Source organism: Pongo pygmaeus, chromosome 5 (genome assembly GCF_028885625.2).
Source record: "Pongo pygmaeus isolate AG05252 chromosome 5, NHGRI_mPonPyg2-v2.0_pri, whole genome shotgun sequence".
Lineage (NCBI taxonomy): Eukaryota > Metazoa > Chordata > Mammalia > Primates > Hominidae > Pongo > Pongo pygmaeus.
The window spans coordinates 135,257,319-135,274,137 of NC_072378.2; the positions used below are offsets into that span (position 1 = coordinate 135,257,319).

The 16,819-nt window shown below is 42.2% G+C and overlaps 1 protein-coding gene across 3 annotated transcripts in view; it reads right to left on the bottom strand.

Annotated features, from left to right (window-relative positions):
* Nucleotides 1–435: 435 nt before the first annotated feature.
* The window catches only part of ALDH8A1 (aldehyde dehydrogenase 8 family member A1), a 32,459-nt gene continuing 16,075 nt past the window's right edge, over nt 436–16,819 (bottom strand). Inside the window, exons 5-7 of one of the 3 annotated variants that reach the window (XM_054493047.2) lie at nt 15,594–15,850; nt 11,892–12,053; nt 436–1,622 (exon numbers count right to left, since the gene is read on the bottom strand). In XM_054493047.2, the coding sequence (XP_054349022.2) occupies nt 1,170–1,622; nt 11,892–12,053; nt 15,594–15,850 (872 nt within the window). In that variant the 3' untranslated portion in view covers nt 436–1,169. The remainder of the gene's footprint in view (nt 1,623–11,891; nt 12,054–15,593; nt 15,851–16,819) is intronic. The other 2 variants (XM_054493048.2, XM_063666619.1) reach the window with 2 other exon arrangements.

Here is a 16,819-nt window from a genome sequence, read left to right on the forward strand (position 1 = left end):
TCAGTTTTCTCCTGTGATCATTTGGGGATCCAAAAAAAAAGCATTTGAAATCTTTATTACTTAGTAAAATGTCCATATTCCTAAGAGGATGGCGATAAGGAGGAACACATTCAAAAATAAGATACATACCATACTGGTTACTAAAACTGCTTAACATTTATTGCTTCTTTTGGGGTTAGTAAGTTGTAAGCCCCATTAGATGCATACACTAAGAAATGGAATTGATTAGACTTGACCGTAGGAATAGATCAAACTATGTCCCCTTCTTGTTCCAAGTTTCCTCCAAAAGTAGTATTTTGTTTTTCTTCATCCTTGTACAGATACATTTAGTAGAGCTTACCACATAGCCTTCCCCTAACAAATTCCAAAGATGTCCACTGCCCCCTTATGTAATGAGGTACAATCAATGATCAATTAGCCATGCTAGTGGCTAATAGACAAGGAGAACATCTCCATAATCTCTCCAAAGATGGCAAATTATGGCTATTTGTTTCTTTTTGGTTTTGCAGCATTTTTTTTTAAAGACAAGGTCTCACTCTGTCCCCCAGGCTGAAATGCAGTGGCACGATCATGGCTCACTGCAGCCTCAACCGCCTGGGCTCAAGTGATCCTCCCACCTCAGCCTCCCAAGTAGCTGGGGCTATAGGCAGAGGGCACCACACCAAGCTAATTTTTAAATTTTTGGTAAAGACAGGATTTCACCATGTTGCCTAGGCTGATCTCGAACTCCTGAACTCAAGTGATCCACCCACCTTGGCCTCCCAAAGTGCTGGGATTATAGGCATGAGGCACTGTGCCTGATTGTAGATTTTTTAAAATTTACCATATACTTGCAAATGAAATAATCTGATTATCTGGAGATTCCCAAGAGTTCAATGAAGATGATGGAAGAAACACTATGAAAACATAACCTGGGAGGAGCTTGACAACTGTTTGGCATCATTGTTCTGTCTTCCTACTTAGAAGTCTTTTCTTCCGAGTCCACATTGAAAATAGACAGTACCTCTTCACCAGTGGGTAAAACTACTAAGAACTGAGGATAAGCTAGAGATAACCTTCTGCCAAGTCAAGGCACAGCTGGAATTCATGCCATGATTTTCATCCACCACATTGAACAACTGATGCCTGCAGCCAGGCATTGGCCATAGTGGCTCCACCATTAGCAAAGATCAGTATTTAACGGTGATGGTTTTGATCTCAGTGAAGAAGTCGTAAGAGTCCTTGGCTCCTTCTCTACCTATTCCAGAACTCTTCATCCCCCCGAAAGGAAGGTTCAGCTCCCTGATGAGCCAGCAGTTGGTCCAGACCAAGCCGGACTGCAGCTTCTTAGCCACCCGGTGGATGCGCCCCACATTGCTGGACCACACAGTAGCCGCCAGCCCATACTTAACGTTGTTGGCTCTTTCAATCACCTCCTCTTCACTATCAAAGGGGACGACACACGTCACTGGACCAAATATCTCTTCCATCATGCAGCAGGATTCATCCTTAATGTCTGTTATCACTGTGGGAAGCATAAAGTAGCCTGCCTGGTTCCTGGCAGGGAGGCTCAACTTATCCACTCCCTCACCGCACCAAATGTGGGCACCTTCAGCAAGAGCTCTCTTGATGTAACTTCTGACCTGCATGGGTAAAAATCATAATTAGCGATGTCTTACCATGTGGCTTCACACAAATCAGCAGAAAATTCAATGTTTTCTAATCATCTCGGAAGGAGGGATAAGGTCATTCCTAAGAAATCTATGGTCGATTATCTTATCACTCAGCTGCTAAGCCAGAGGGCAGAGGTGCTCCAAGCATCATTTGGGCATTCACCTTTCATACATAAGGGAGGGAAGTAATTATTTAATGTCTAAGTGCCAGGAACTCAGATAAGTGCTTTTCATACAATCTCACTTGATTGTCTCAAAACATTATTAGCTATTGTTAATCTATTATTATCTTCTATTTGCTGATAGTGTAATTGAGTGTAAAAAATATGAATGGTTCATAGAGCTAATAAACAGTAAAGTTAGAATTCACACTCAGTTATATTCTGTAGCTAAATACACGAAAGAATATTTTCTCCCTTTTTGGGAGCTATGTCCATTGCAGAAAATGGGAAAAGAAAGATGTGTAAGATTTAGTTAAAGGCCATAATGCCCTTTAATAAATGAGCTTCCAGAACAAATCATTTCTAATTTCTAGTCTTGTTACTGAATATACTCTGAAAATATATTTAGGTAATATATTTTAGCTAACTATAATGGGAAATAAATTATGTAGCAAGTTAACTCAGTGACTCAGAGATAATGACAGATGTATATTAACAATGGTTGTAGAAATAGCTCATAATAATTATATATACAAAACATTGTTGAAGTCATAATTATATGTTTTTCTACCCCAAGGGGTATTATAAGCAAAAGAGAAGTATAAAAGTAGTCCTAAAAATTAAAAATGTAGAACAGCAGTAAAGAAGTAAACCAAAGACAGGGTAAATTTTGCAATAATGTTTTGGATTTTTACTAATCTATCGAGCATTCTGCCCCAGGATTACATTAGAACTCCACTGTAGAACTATATTCAGTGTAGAACTATATGTATATTTTCCATGTAAAATAGAGGTAATATTATTCTATTATTAAATTTGCTCCAAGTTTGTAGAATTAATAAGCCATGAAGTTAAAGACTTTTTTTACAGACAGTGTCTCACTCTGTCACCTGGGCTGCAATGTAGTGGCACGACCATGGCTTGCTGCAGCCTTGAAGACTCCTGGACTGAAGAGATCCTCCCACCTCAGCCTCTCGAGTAGCTGAGCCTATAGACACAAGTCATCACGTCTAATTCATTTTGTTTAATTTCCTATAGAGATGGGGTCTTGCTATGTTGCCCAGGCTGGTCTTCAACTCCTGGTCTCAAGGGATCCACCCAAAGTGCTGGGATTACAGGAATGAGCCACCATACCCAGCTCAAGACTTTTTAAAAAATAGAACATTTGGTACAGATCTATATTCCCTTCCATTAACTTCCACTCCCAACATCCATAGTGATCTCAAAGCTTTCCCAGAACATACGCTATTCTAGTTTATGGGTAGAAACTAAAATAAGTTTGTACCTCTCTTGATCCCTACTCTCTTTCTTTTTTTGAAAATAACTCATCCACACTAATTAAAAGGTTCAAAGGTGAGTGTCCTGTGTGAATAGGGGAATGGAGGTGCAGCTGTCTGGAGGCCCTGCTGGGATGCAGTGGCTGAACTTCATCAACGATTCAGCACGGCATGAGGAGTACCTGGCTTTAGACCATTATGTCGAATGAGATCACATGATTTATCTCTCAGAAGCTCTTGGAATCATAAAAGATAAAGAGAAGTGTCAGTCTTCAAACTGTGAACTTATCAAAACATTTAATATATAAGGTGACTCATAGTAATTGAATTCATTTCCTAGAGAAAGTATGACTAGATAATATCTACCCCAGCAGCTCGGGAACAGAGATTTTCAATAAATTCTGGGGGGGAGAAAAAAACCATGACTAGTAATATGCTATAAATGTAAGAAATTATTATAAAATTTTTTCTTCAGGAGAGAGAATAGTTAGTACTCAGTAGCTTTAGACATAAAATCAGAGCACAGGGGTTAGAAGAGTAACCCGAGAGCCAAGCTGTATTCAAATCCCAGTTCACCCATTTACTAGCTGAGGGCTTTTAGATGTTCTGTGCCTCAGTTTCCTTATCTGAAACATAGAATTAACACAGTCACTAATTCATAGGGCTTTTGAGAGGATTAAATAAAATAATATGTACAAAAGATTTAGCATGACGCCTGGTACGTAGTAAGCTTTTTGACTGTCAGCCTCTGTTGTTATTGATGATGTTGGTGATGATGATGAACTGACTGACCTGACACTTATTAGCTGAGAGACCTCAGAGATGCCCCTCATTCTGTAGGTCGGGTTTTTTACCTGACAAAAGGGGACAGGAAACTGCAACAGTGGGCCTTGGTTAGGTCTGAAGCCTGGCCCTAGCAGGGGATGCACCCGTCAGCTTCTTCTGTGCTTCCTCCAGCCTCATTGTAAACTCTCCAGAATTCTCTCTATATAGTTGCCTGCATCTTTGGGTAGGCAGGTACACAGCCAGATCCTCCAGAGTGTCAAGTAGGGAAGGATTCAGGAGGTAGAAAGAAAAACAAAAAGCAACCCTGCGAAAAGGCAAATGGAGACTTATCTTCAATCCACAAGGATAGAATCCCCTGCAGGTTACTGAGCATTCCCATGGAGTCACTGGGACCCTGGGAAATCATACCTCCATTTAGGAGCACGCTGTATCTCCATAAGTCCTTGAGCCCTTGGCCATTACAAAACAACTTTTACATATTCTAATTGGATTATTTCACCAAAGGCAACGCCACCTATTGTGGCAATCACGCAGAGGTAGGGCGGACATGAAAACTCCAGACTCCACATGGCCAATTTGATTTGTAGAAGACAAAAACACACTGCAGGAGTAGAGAGTGCTGGAATGCAGATGGCAGCCCAGTCTTCCTGGGCACTCAGCCCCAAAACTTCCTGGGGTAACACGAGGAAAGATGACCGTCAGCAGAGGGCATCCGCTGCCTCCTCCAGCCCAGATGGTTTGGCACACGGAACTGAAGAGTCACAATCTGAAGAGGCCATACTTAACATTTCTCTAGGTGTTTCTATTAGCTCTCTCCCAAAAGGCAGAGACAGCAGGGCTTTCCCGCTAGAACTGAGCTGAAAGCCTCATGAGGAGTCCAGCTGGTGGGAGGCTCACTCAGTGTAAAGCCATATCTCATTTCATCTGTGCACACACTCAGAGTGGAGCAGTGAGGATGGCAGATGCTCAGTGATCCTCTAAGCCACAGGAAGATGGGGTCAGCAGCCTGCTTCCCAGCAGGAGGTAGATCCTCCTGAGGCTTTATACAGAGGAGGTATTGCGGGCAGAGCTGAGAGGAGTTCTACTCTATGTGGGAGGGATCAGACAGAGAGGACAACAAAACAAAGCAAGCCACATAGATACCAGCGTATTAGATGTGCTGTGGTTATGGAAATACCATCCTTATTGTTTTTCCCTTGAAAAACTTGGCTGCTGATAAGTACCATTTTCAAGTTTTCAACAGTGAATAATTTTTTTTTCTTTTTTTGAGACAGAGTCTCACTCTGTCACCCAGGCTGGAGTGCAATGGTGTGATCTCGGCTCACTGCAACCTCTGCCTCCCGGGTGCAAGCGATTCTCCTGCCTCAGCCTCCCGAGTAGCTGGGGCTACAGGTGCGAGCCACCACGCCTGGCTAATTTTTGTATTTTTAGTAGAGATGGAGTTTCACCATGTTGGCCAAGCTGGTCTCAAACTCCTGACCTCAAGTGATCCACCCGCCTCAGCCTCCCAAAGTGCTGGGATTACAGGCATGAGCCACTGCACCCGATCTGACAGTGGATAACTTTTTAACCATGTCCAAAATCTTTCCCCTTTGAAGCAGTGGAATTTTGGAGCTTTCTGAGATGAGTGCAAACTATTTAGTTATGCTTAGTTTTAATAAGAATAGTTGCTGAAAAATTATTTTCTATAAGGATCAAGCAGAAAATTAAAAGTAGTTGATTGAAAAGTCTTCAGTTGAGTTAATAGTAATGTGCTGGTTTCTTAGCATGAACAGATGTACCTTAGGACTGTAAGATGCCAACAACAGGAAAAACTGGGTGAGTGGATATAAAAACTCTCTGCCTTTTCTTTGAAACGTTCTATAAATCTTAAATTATTACAAAGTAGAAGGATTATTTTGTTTTTTGAGATAGCATCTCACTGTCGCCCAGGCTGGAATTCAGTGGCATGATCTCAGCTCACTGCAACCTTGACTTCCTGGGGTTCAGGTGATCCTCCTGCCTCAGCCTCCTGAGTAGCTGGGACTACAAGCACACACTAGCACGCCTGGCTAAATTTTTTTGTATAATTTGTAGAGATAGGGTTTTGCCATGTTGCCCAGGCTGCTCTGGAACACCTGGGCTCAAGTGATCTTCCTGCCTCAGCCTCCCAAAGTGCTAGGATTACAGGCATGAGCTACCATGCCCAGCGAAGGTTTATTAAAAAAAAAAAAAGAAGAAGAAGAAAAATTGACTGAGAGAGAAAGCATTCAATGGTAAAAATATCTAGGGGCTTTCAAAAGTTTTTTTTTAAAGATAAATTTGAGTTTATGGCCTTATATTTTAATGTGGTCAGAAACATTTGATAACTGCTAAGATTCATCATTTCCAAAGTGATTGATGGCACCTAAGTATACTAAATTGAAATGATATTAAGATAATACAACTAACATGTGAAACGGATGCTTGATTTTCAGGCATAATTTGGTTTAGTAGAAGATGGCATTTCTGGACTTAGATACGTCCAGGAGAAGCTGGCACCATGTCTAGGGCTTTGCCAATATTTCAAGTTTTAAAAATATTGAATAAAATAAGTTGTTTAGATCTATTAGAAATCTTGGTTTTAAAAATATTGAATATAATAAGTGATTTAGATCTATTAGAAATCTTGGTTTTAAAAATATTGAATATAATAAGTGGTTTAGATCTATTAGAAATCTTGGTTTTTGTCCACAGCTTCTGCAGCTGGGATGCTAGAACTAATGAGGAATGAGGAATAGTGGCCTTTTCATTTCTCCTTCCTTTAGAGGAAGATGGGGTTGGTAAAAACGTGGTGTATAAGATGGGGTGGTGTAAGCACTACGTTAAGGCAAATTTATTATTAGGGAGGTGCAAGGGATGAAAATTAGTTGTAAAAATATTAGGAGCTCTGACACGAGAATCTTCTTGCTGGGAGTCATTGTGGTCAAGCCTGGCAAAGTACTCTAGGTCCCCTGATTCCCTGCATGCACAGCTTGGACCTGGTCAGGACAAGGGGAGCCCGAGGGAAACCAAGCTCTCCCTGCATGTCTTAGTCTGGATTCAGATAAGAACTTGCTTGAAAAAATCCAAGTAGGGAGCTGGGCTGAGGCAGAAGGAGGACCGGCCAGAGAGGGACACATCTTCAGAAACTCAGAGTAGGGTGTCCCTCCCACCTGCATGCCGGGGCTACTGGGACATGCACTTGCAAACTGAGTCCTCTGCTACCATCTGCCACGGACAGAGTCCTCATACATACTTGCCTGATAACAACAACTATCACAGGACACTCTACCAAAACCACAACCTTGCACAAAGGCCACCGCAACCTTGCCCAAAAACTACTTCTACAAGGATGTTTATACAGTAACTGTCCACTCAACCTTGGACTGGTGCCCCCATTTAATCATAAATCACCCTTATTATTGATCCTTGTAGCCAATAATAATTGTTTCAAAACAACATTCTGTCACCTTCCTCATTTTACCTTTAAAAACCCTCGTCTTCCTTTACCTCCCTGGCTATGCCCAGAATCCATCACAACACACCTATCCCAGTTTATAATCTTCTGGCATTCATTCCCAAATAAAGTCACTTTTATTTTCTTTAGAGGGTCCTTCTCTATGTTGTTACTTTAGGTTGAAAGATTCTAACCACAAACCTACTAAAGAAAAGGTAAACTAGGTCTTCTCTGTGGAGTCACTCACGGACACAATGTTCAGGGTATATATTTTACTCTAGGGAAAAATATGGATATTTTATGCTGAAATATTCTGACACCTAAACTCACTAAATTCTGTGCTTATTTTATGGGTGAAGAAAACTACTAGGAATCACCAAAACACAAAACTAAAGTTTGAGAATTTGGGAGGCATTCCAAATGTGAATGGTGTCTTTAACTAAATATTATAATAGAAATATCTTGGTACCTTTTTAATAAGTTGATTCTTGAGAAACAGAAGAACAGTGGAGAAATATGAACCTGCAGAAATTTTTTCACTTGTATATTTGTAGTAATGCTGCAGAAATCTGAAATTATTTTTGATAATAATCTAGATGTAATTTTTTAGATTCCTAAATTGGCATTTAAAAATTAGATTTGTATTAGAAAGTTAGATTTGTATACTATTGAGGTATAAAAGATCCATATTTAACCAAATGTTTTCAGAAAACTAGATACCAAAACTACTCGTGACCTAAGCTGGAATCACCAATACTTGTACCAATGATGAAGAGTTCAAGAGGAATTTCAAGCCAAACCTCAAAGGCATGTATGTGTCTATATGGCCCCTTTATCATTGTTATGATTTAATGATCAGTGATACTAGAGGCTCTGGGCTCGGATGGTTTCAAGCATTTCCTTGAAGAAGTGCTGGGTTTTAGTTTTCATGTTTATTTTGTTTTTCCTTTCAGAGTCTTGATGCTGGCCAGAGACAGCCAGGACCTGTGCATTTTGGACCCATTCCAGGTAGTCTAAGCTAAGGATCAAAAACAATTCAAGGAAAATGGATACCTTAAATTTGGGGGATATATTGTAACTGGAACACATCATGTGGTGTTAATTCAGTCATTCACCCAACAAATACTATGCACCTACTATGTTCCAGGAGCTTTCTAGAGTCTAAAGATACAGCAATGAATAAAACTGACCAAGAAGCTGACATTCTAGTCCAGAGAAGATAGTAAAGGGATAAGATATATATATTGCATGTCAGATGACAGTAAGAACCGTGGAGAAAAATAAAGCTCCAAAGAAGTCAAAGTTTTCAAAGGTACCACTGTATATAGGGTAGGCAGGAAAGCCCTCATTCAGGTGACATCTACTCTCAGAAGGGGAAGGAGAGAGCCATGCGTACATCTGAAGGAAGAGCATTCCAGGCAGCGTGAGCAACAAGAGCAAGGGCCGAGAAGGAGGAGGGTGCCTGGCATTTTCCAGGAAGAACAGGGAGGCCAGTATGCAGGAGTGGAATGAGGAAAGGGAAGGTCACAGAGGTAATGGGACAGATTGTAGCCAGTTTCTTAGGTTATTCTAAAGACTTAGGCATTGACTGTGAGTAACATGGGGTACGACCATACATAGCATGACACATCATCACCAGTGATGAAATAACTATGATATTAGAGCAAGGTTTAAAAGGTAATTTAGCTACATTAGAAATATCAGCATAGACTCAGGACCCTTCTTTTTTTTTTTTTGAGACAGGGTCTCATTCTGTGACCCAGACTGGAGGGCAGTGGCGGAATCTGCAACCTCCACCTCCCAAGCTCAAGCAATTCTCCTGCCTCTGCCTCCCAAGCAGCTGGGATTATAGGCATGTGCCACTACTGCCCGGCTAATTTTTGTATTTTTAGTAGAGACACGGTTTCACCATGTTGGCCAGGCTGGTCTTAAACTCCTGACCTCAAATGATCTGCCCGCCTCAGCCTCCCAAACTGCTGGGATTACAGGCATAAGTCACCGCACCCGGCCAGGACCCTTCTTAAAAAAGACAGTGTGGCCAGGCATGGTGGCTCACACCTGTAATCCCAGCACTTTGGGAGGCCAAGGTGGGCTGATCACCTGAGGTCAAGAGATCAAGATCACCCTGGCCAATGTGGTGAAACCCCGTCTCTACTAAAAACATAAAAATTAACTGGGTGTGGTGGCACACACCTGTAGTCCCAGCTACTTGGGAGGCTGAAGCAGGAGAACTGCTTGAACCCAGGAGGTGGAGGCTGCAGTGAGCCAAGACCATGCCATTGCACTCCAGCCTGGGTGACAGAGTAAGACACTATCTCAAAAAAAAAAGGGCAGTGTGTGTGAAGCACCACAGGGTTTTAAGCCACCTCTTCTTGACTTCTTCTTGGATATTATTGGGCCACTTGTCATGTAATAGGAAATCCCCTAATGGGCACCCTTAAGCTCAAATGCTTGTCTTGATTGCCATTCTCCACTGAAAGGAATCAAGGCTCAGTAGAGAGAGATCTTGTTGTCCATGTGCAGCAGAGCTGTTGAGACCATCTGAGGCTGCCTGTTGTCAGAGGACAGAGATGCCTACAGGTGGGCCTCCAGTGGGCTCAGAAGGACAGGAGAGCAGGTTAAAGAGAGGGACCCTGGAGTAGTTTTAAAGGTGAGGGCATGTTGCCCATCTAGTGTTGCATTTCATAAACACATAGCATCTGCAATCTATGCCAATTACTAGAACTCATTAGCATCTTGTATAAGTCATCACAATATTAAATATTTAATTCTCCAGCAGTGGCCCATTTCAGTTTAGTACATGTTAAAAAAAAAAAAAAAAAAAAGAAGAAGAAGAAGAAGAAGCCTCTTGTGGCCAAGCAGGAACATACTGGGCATCAAAAATATTGTATGAAAGTCCACAGGAATTACAACACATTGAAGACAAATATTTAGAGTATCAGAGAGAAAAGCCATAGCTACCAATATGAGTCAAAGTGTGGCATCAATTTCTCTCTCTCCCTTTCTCCTACACACACACGCGTGCGTACACACACACACACACAGAGATCATTCAACTGATACAGAAAAGTCAATACTTTTATTTGTTTCACTAATATATATTCTCTCACTGGGTAACTAAAATAGTTAATATGGCAGCGACTAAAATAGAAAAAAAATGGTGTATCTGTTGAGTTGATACAGAAAGAACTTTGAAATTCTGAGTGAGTGAATTGCACAGGGAACCTCACACTGAAGTATTGCCTGAGCCTGCTGAAAGGTACTCTAGGAGGTTAATTTTTGTTCCACTCCTTCCTGTTTCCCAGGAAGCAGTCCGGGGCATACTAACATTGTTTTTCACCAGTCATTTGCAGGTGTGCACAGGCAGGCAGGGAGCCCTAGTGTCCAAAAGAGCCAGAAGGAGAGAGAACAAGGGAGTCTCTTGCACCTGGAAAATCTTCACTCCATGAAGGACCATCCACAACTGTTGGTCTCCCTGGACATTCTGGGGACCACTGCCTATGTACCTGCAATCTTGTAGGTAAATTTAGCTGGAGAAAAACACACCATGCTGGTCATCCTCACTTTAAATAAATGACCACAAGCCTCAAGTGAGACCTTTGAGCTGCTCTGCTAATAACTTCGTCATTTCCCAGTCCTTTCTCTCTCCTGACCTACTGCGAGATTATTTCATGTCCTCTCCTCCCTCTTGAAACCTTCAACACCTTTTCCCCTCCTCACCCTGATGCCTATTTTACTGAGAAAACAGAAGAAATAAGGACAGGCCTTCAAGCTACTTCATCTTTCCATCTGCAGGCAACTGTGTTGCAGTGTCCTGAAAGTCAAAGTTAAATATAGTCAATGTGGGAGTGCACTGTGCAGTGTCGGATTTCTACAAACTTACGTAAATGCTCTGTCTCTCATTGGCTGGCTGATGGGGACAAGTTTCCCTCAGTGGCACTGAGCTGAAAGCAGAGTCCTCTGACTCCAAAATGTATGATTTATTTTGGGAGTCACATCTTGTAATAAATTAAAATAACCCTAAATTGCAGTCAAGGGCCAGATCTGCTTTTTTTAAAAAATGACCCTAAAGATCTGAGTTTCATCAATCACTCAGAGACTATCAGTGGTTTCTTCCAGATGGGTTACCCCTGGTCCCCCACTGACTAAGGACGATACGATTTGGACTGTTTGTGTTGGCACTTCTGGCTATAAACCAGAGGCAGGCCTTTTCCAAAGAGAATGTTTGCCTGTGGAAATCACTGGCACTTTTCCATATCACCCTTATTCGCTGATCTTTATGTTTTGAAATTTGGCTTCCCCTCTCTACTGGTGGTATCTCCATGCCGACTTCTCAAGTTCATTAATTTCATGTGGATGCACTTTCACCGGGACTGCATTTGCATATTCATATCCACAATGTTTAGACTCTGTGTCCACAAATTCTCCCAGGTTATAATTTTTCAAAAATGGGATAGTAACTAACAATATTTCAGAGCCCAATGTGTGCTATGCTTGTACTGAGCTTCTCTTCAAATAAGAACTTATTCTGTAACTTACATGGCAGAAATTTACTTACTTTCTCCAAATGTGCTTTACTTATCAGAGCACCCATGCTCACCAATGGATCAGAGGGAATGCCAACTTTCCACTTTCTGGTAGCTTCTACAAATCTCTTTAAAAATTCACTATAGATGCTCTTCTGGACAAAGATCCTGCTGGTACAGAGACAGATTTCACCCTGCCAAGAATGAGAACAGGGATAAGGCTGCAGACACTCTCCTTCATGGATAGACCACCCTGCACTTTTGAGTACCTGCCATGTATCAAGCACTGGTCTAGGCAATGGGGTACAATGGTAAATAAGACAAAGTTCCCACCATGTGGAACACATAGTCTTGTGGGAAAGACACAAGTAACAAAAACACAAGTAAATAAACTCAATAAATAATATAAGTTCAGGTTGTGATCAAAGCCGTGAAAGAAAATTAAGCAGAGGATGGGAATGGAAACTGATTGCATGGGCAGGGACAGCTATTTTACTAAAGGGAGTCTTGGAGGGCACTTGCAAAGAGAGGATATTTGCATGAAATCTTGACTGATGTGAAGGCATGAGATGGGAAAAGATCTGGAGGTGGGGAATTCTTCAAAGTACAGAAGACCTGCGGCAGGAATGAACTGGCGTGCATGAGGAAAAGCAAGAAGGTGGGTGGGGCTGAGGCTGGAAGAGGAGGCAGGGACAGGAGGTGCGTCATAGGAGAGGAGGTCAGGAGGCTAGCAAGGCTCTATCGTGCAGTCTCACAGGTTCATAAAGAGATTACGTTTTATTCTCAGTATCATGAAAAAATAAGGAAAGGTTTTAAGCATCAGAATGATATGATCAGATTTACATTTTAAAATGCTCATTGTGGCAGCCATGGGAAAATAGGATGGAAGGAAACAAGTGTGGGAACAGAGCAGAGGAGTTAAGAGAATATTCCAGAAGTCCAGGTAGCTGGGACCAGGGAGGCATCCATGGAGATGCAGAGGAGTGAAAAGGACCCACTGAGTTCAACAGATTTTTCCAGGGGCACGGGACCTCCAAAGTGTGATGAAGCTGGCATAGATGCACTGGAGAAGTGATGGGATTCAGGATATACCTTAAAGACAGAACCAACAGGACCTGTCAATGGAAAGAGAGGGCAAGAACAAGAGCAGGCTGCAGAGTGGATGGTGGTGCTGTTCCCTGGAAGGGCAGACATGAGGTGGAAGGAAGATTGGTATTGCAAGGAAGGGAGAGGGAGGGAAACGAGAGCTCTGATTTGGGCACGCTGGGTTTCAGATGCCTCACAGACATCAAATAGAGATGCTGAGTGTGCAGGGGAGGGGTTATAACAGATTTCTCAGTGAAAAATAACCCTATCATTTGAACATAGCATATAACAGTTTAGACTTAGACTTAGCATGTAACCACATTCTAGACTTTCAAAGCATTATTTATGCATGACAAGTACATAAATGCATAAATATTTTCACCATGTTTGTGTTTGACTTCACAACAATCCTAGGAAATAGAAGGTTCCTGATTTTCTTGGTATTTGTACAAAGGTTCATTGTCCAGATTAAACTGTTAATGTTTTGAAATGATACATTCTTTTTGCAACCAGGATCGCTGTTAGGATCATCTCCACATCTAGCTTGGGAAATGTCTAAACACTTGATAGTTTCATTTGCACAAGTGCCCTGTGACATCAGGGAAGGAGAGCATGACGAAGAGGCTAAAGGGGTTTACCCAGTTCCCTGTTGCTCAGTGCCTAGAAAGCGTAGGTAAGCATACCAGGATGCCCACAAGAAAGACTTTCGAGACAGTAAGAAAAGGACAGTATCGTTCGTTGAGCGCCTATCGTCAAGCCAGACACTGTGCAGGGTGCTTTCCTCATTATAAATAATTCTGTAGCCTGTTAGCTTTTCCAGTTTATAGTTAGGAGAAAAAGTTTTGAATTAGTACATGTCCAAGGTCACACAGAGATGCTTCAAAAAAGCCAATTACATTCAGTTAAGGAAGAAAAATGCACGACACAGAATTCATCGCTCAGCTAAATCAAGCTGCTTTATTTATTTTGCCTAAAATCCATTTGTGACCTTGGATTAGCCAATTAGTTAGGTGTATGTCTCTTTCCCTATTTCCTTTTTAAAACAACCCCAAAAGGAAGGTTCTCTGGGCAAACTCAAATCCTAGCACAATTCTGGTAGGAGAGAAGATTACACTTCTTATCTCCATTTTCAGAATTTGTTTTCTTTGTTTGTTTGTTTGTTTTTGAGATGGATTCTTGCTCTTATCTCCCAGGCTGGAGTGCATTGGTGCTAACTCGGACACTGTAACCTCCACCTCCCAGATTTAAGAGATTCTCCTGCCTCAGCCTCCCGAGTAGCTGAGATTACAGGCACCCACCACTATGCCCGGCTAATTTTTGTGTTTTTAGTAGAGATGGAGTTTTGCCATGTTGGCCAGGCTGCTCTTGAGCTCCTGACCTCAGGTGATCCACCCACCTCGGCCTCCCAAAGTGCTGGGATTACAGGTGTGAGCCACCGTGCCTGGCCCCTCAGAATTTGTTTAATACAGAGTTTACCTTTCTCTCATCTTAGTTTCTCAGTCCACAAAATTTGTCCCTCCGTTGTTGTCTCTAAGCCATGAAAACACTTGGTTTAAATGTTCACCTGAAACTTGCTTAATGATTAAATTAATTGTATTGTAAAAGTATATTGTCTATTGATCCAGAAATTATATTTCTAGCCACTTCAAGAGTTACAGTGAGAGAAATAATTATGATTATCATGAAGATAATAATTTAAAATAACATTTTTCACTCTATACTCATGAAAACTCTGTTAGAAAACATCATTATTGTTCACATGATTTTATTAGTGAAGCAATGCAGGTTCAAAAGTTTATGCAATATTCAATGTTACCTGAGTTAGCTCAATACAGACATCTCTCATTTCACTGTTTCCTTCTATGAAGTTCTAAGTCTTTGGCCTATGTCTTTATTCTCTGTTAAAACAAAAATATCCTTTGAAGAAAATCATCCAGTGTTTACATACACCTGCTATATCCTGGGCAGTATTCTAAGCATTGACATTGAAAATACCATACAAAAGCAGGCAGCGTTTCCATCTTCTTGCAGCCTACTGTTTAGTTGATCTGGTCTAGTGTTCTTAACTCTTTGGAATGCCATAGCCTTAAAGAATCTGACAAAAACTACAGAGCCCAGAGAAATATCTGTTATGTAATTTCAGGAGCTACAACGATGCCCTGAAGCTGATCCATGAATCTATGCCGAGAAGTCTTCTCTAGTCAGTTTCAGGTATTTGGAACTCAGTGTATGAATGCATTTGGAATACTTTTGAAATGAGAATAAGGTTTACTGGGAATAGGACATTTGAACCACAAGCAAAGACAGGGTTTAAGAAAAGAATAAAAGACAAGACAGGGCAACTGTGTGAATAAAGAAATGGAGATGCTTGGAGCAGCAAAATCAATCATTCCACCCATGGCTGGTACCTGACAAAAGCTGTGCAACTCAAGAAGAGGAGTTTACTGAACAGAAGCTGTGACTCTGCAAGGCCACTAATTAATGTTAAAATTGAGCAGAGAGTTAAGGGAATCACACAATGTACTGATCCTGCTTTCTCGGAAATGGCACTGGATTGACCTGCTTGCTCCCAGGCATTGCACTGTGATGAAACAGATCCAGCTTAACAGGGCCACGGAGGGGAAGGAGAAGAACCCCCGGGGACATACCTGGTTGGCAAAGCTGGACCTGACGGTTGCCAGAATGCACTCATCCAGGTTGGCGTCCTCAAAGATGATGGCAGGATTCTTGCCCCCCAGCTCCAGGGAGAGCTTCTTGCAGTGGGGAGCGCTCAGCTGGGTGATCCGCTCGGCGGTGGGCTGGCTCCCAGTGAAGGAGATCAGGGGCACCTCTGGATGGGACACCAGTGCCTCACCCACCCTGGGCCCGGTTCCAAACACAATATTGACCACACCTGATGGAACACCTGGATAGGAAACAGTATCAGTTATAGTAATTCTCAGTATGTTGAAGAGTTCAAGTTACATGGAAATTCTCCTTTAAAGTCCAATCGCTTGAATGGGAGTGGGTGGGGATGGAGGAAGCACTTGGGTTTTACAACACTTGGAACTTCTATGGCTGCCTCTGGTTTAATAGCAAAGCAAAAACCACAGAGTCACCTCTGCCCACGGTACACACCAGGTGGGATTCCACTGGATGCTTTGCCCTAGAGAGATGCAGGGTGGAACATATTTTAGGTGATTCATTCCATAATACTGGCTAGGCCTTAGGGGTTGAGGATGCAGAGATAGTCTCAGGCAGGTCAAGCCCACTAGGGGAGCAGCATACTGCTCCATCTTGGCGTCCAGATGTCACAATGCAGTCACAATGCAGAGAGGTGTATACATGCTATAGAGGTGCAAAGAAGAGATTGACTATGTTGGCCCAGGGAAGTAGGGCAAGGCTTCCCAGGGAGGGTGGGTTTCAGGTTGGAAGTCATGTCCACCATGCTTATAAACAGCATCATAACACTGTAGGGCCAACTTACAAGTACCACAAACAACCAAAAATGGGTGCCCCAATCTTTTCTATCACAAGACTCTGCTACCCTGTATCTTTGTGCACTTATGCATGTGTTCTCTTGTTTTATTATTTTATTTATTTATTTATTTTTGAGATGCAGTCTGGCTCTATTGCCAAGGCTGGAGTGCAGTGGCACCATCTCAGCTCACTGCAACCTCTGCCTCCCGGGTTCAAGAGATTCTCCTGCCTCAGCCTCCCAAGTAGCTGGGATTACAGGTGTGCACCACCACACCTGGCTAAATTTTGTATTTTTAGTAGAGAGGGGATTTCATCATGTTGGCCAGGCTGGTCTCGAACTCCTGACCTCAAGTGATCTTCCCACCTCGGCCTGCCAAAGTACTAGGATTACAGGCATGAGCCACTGCACTCAGCC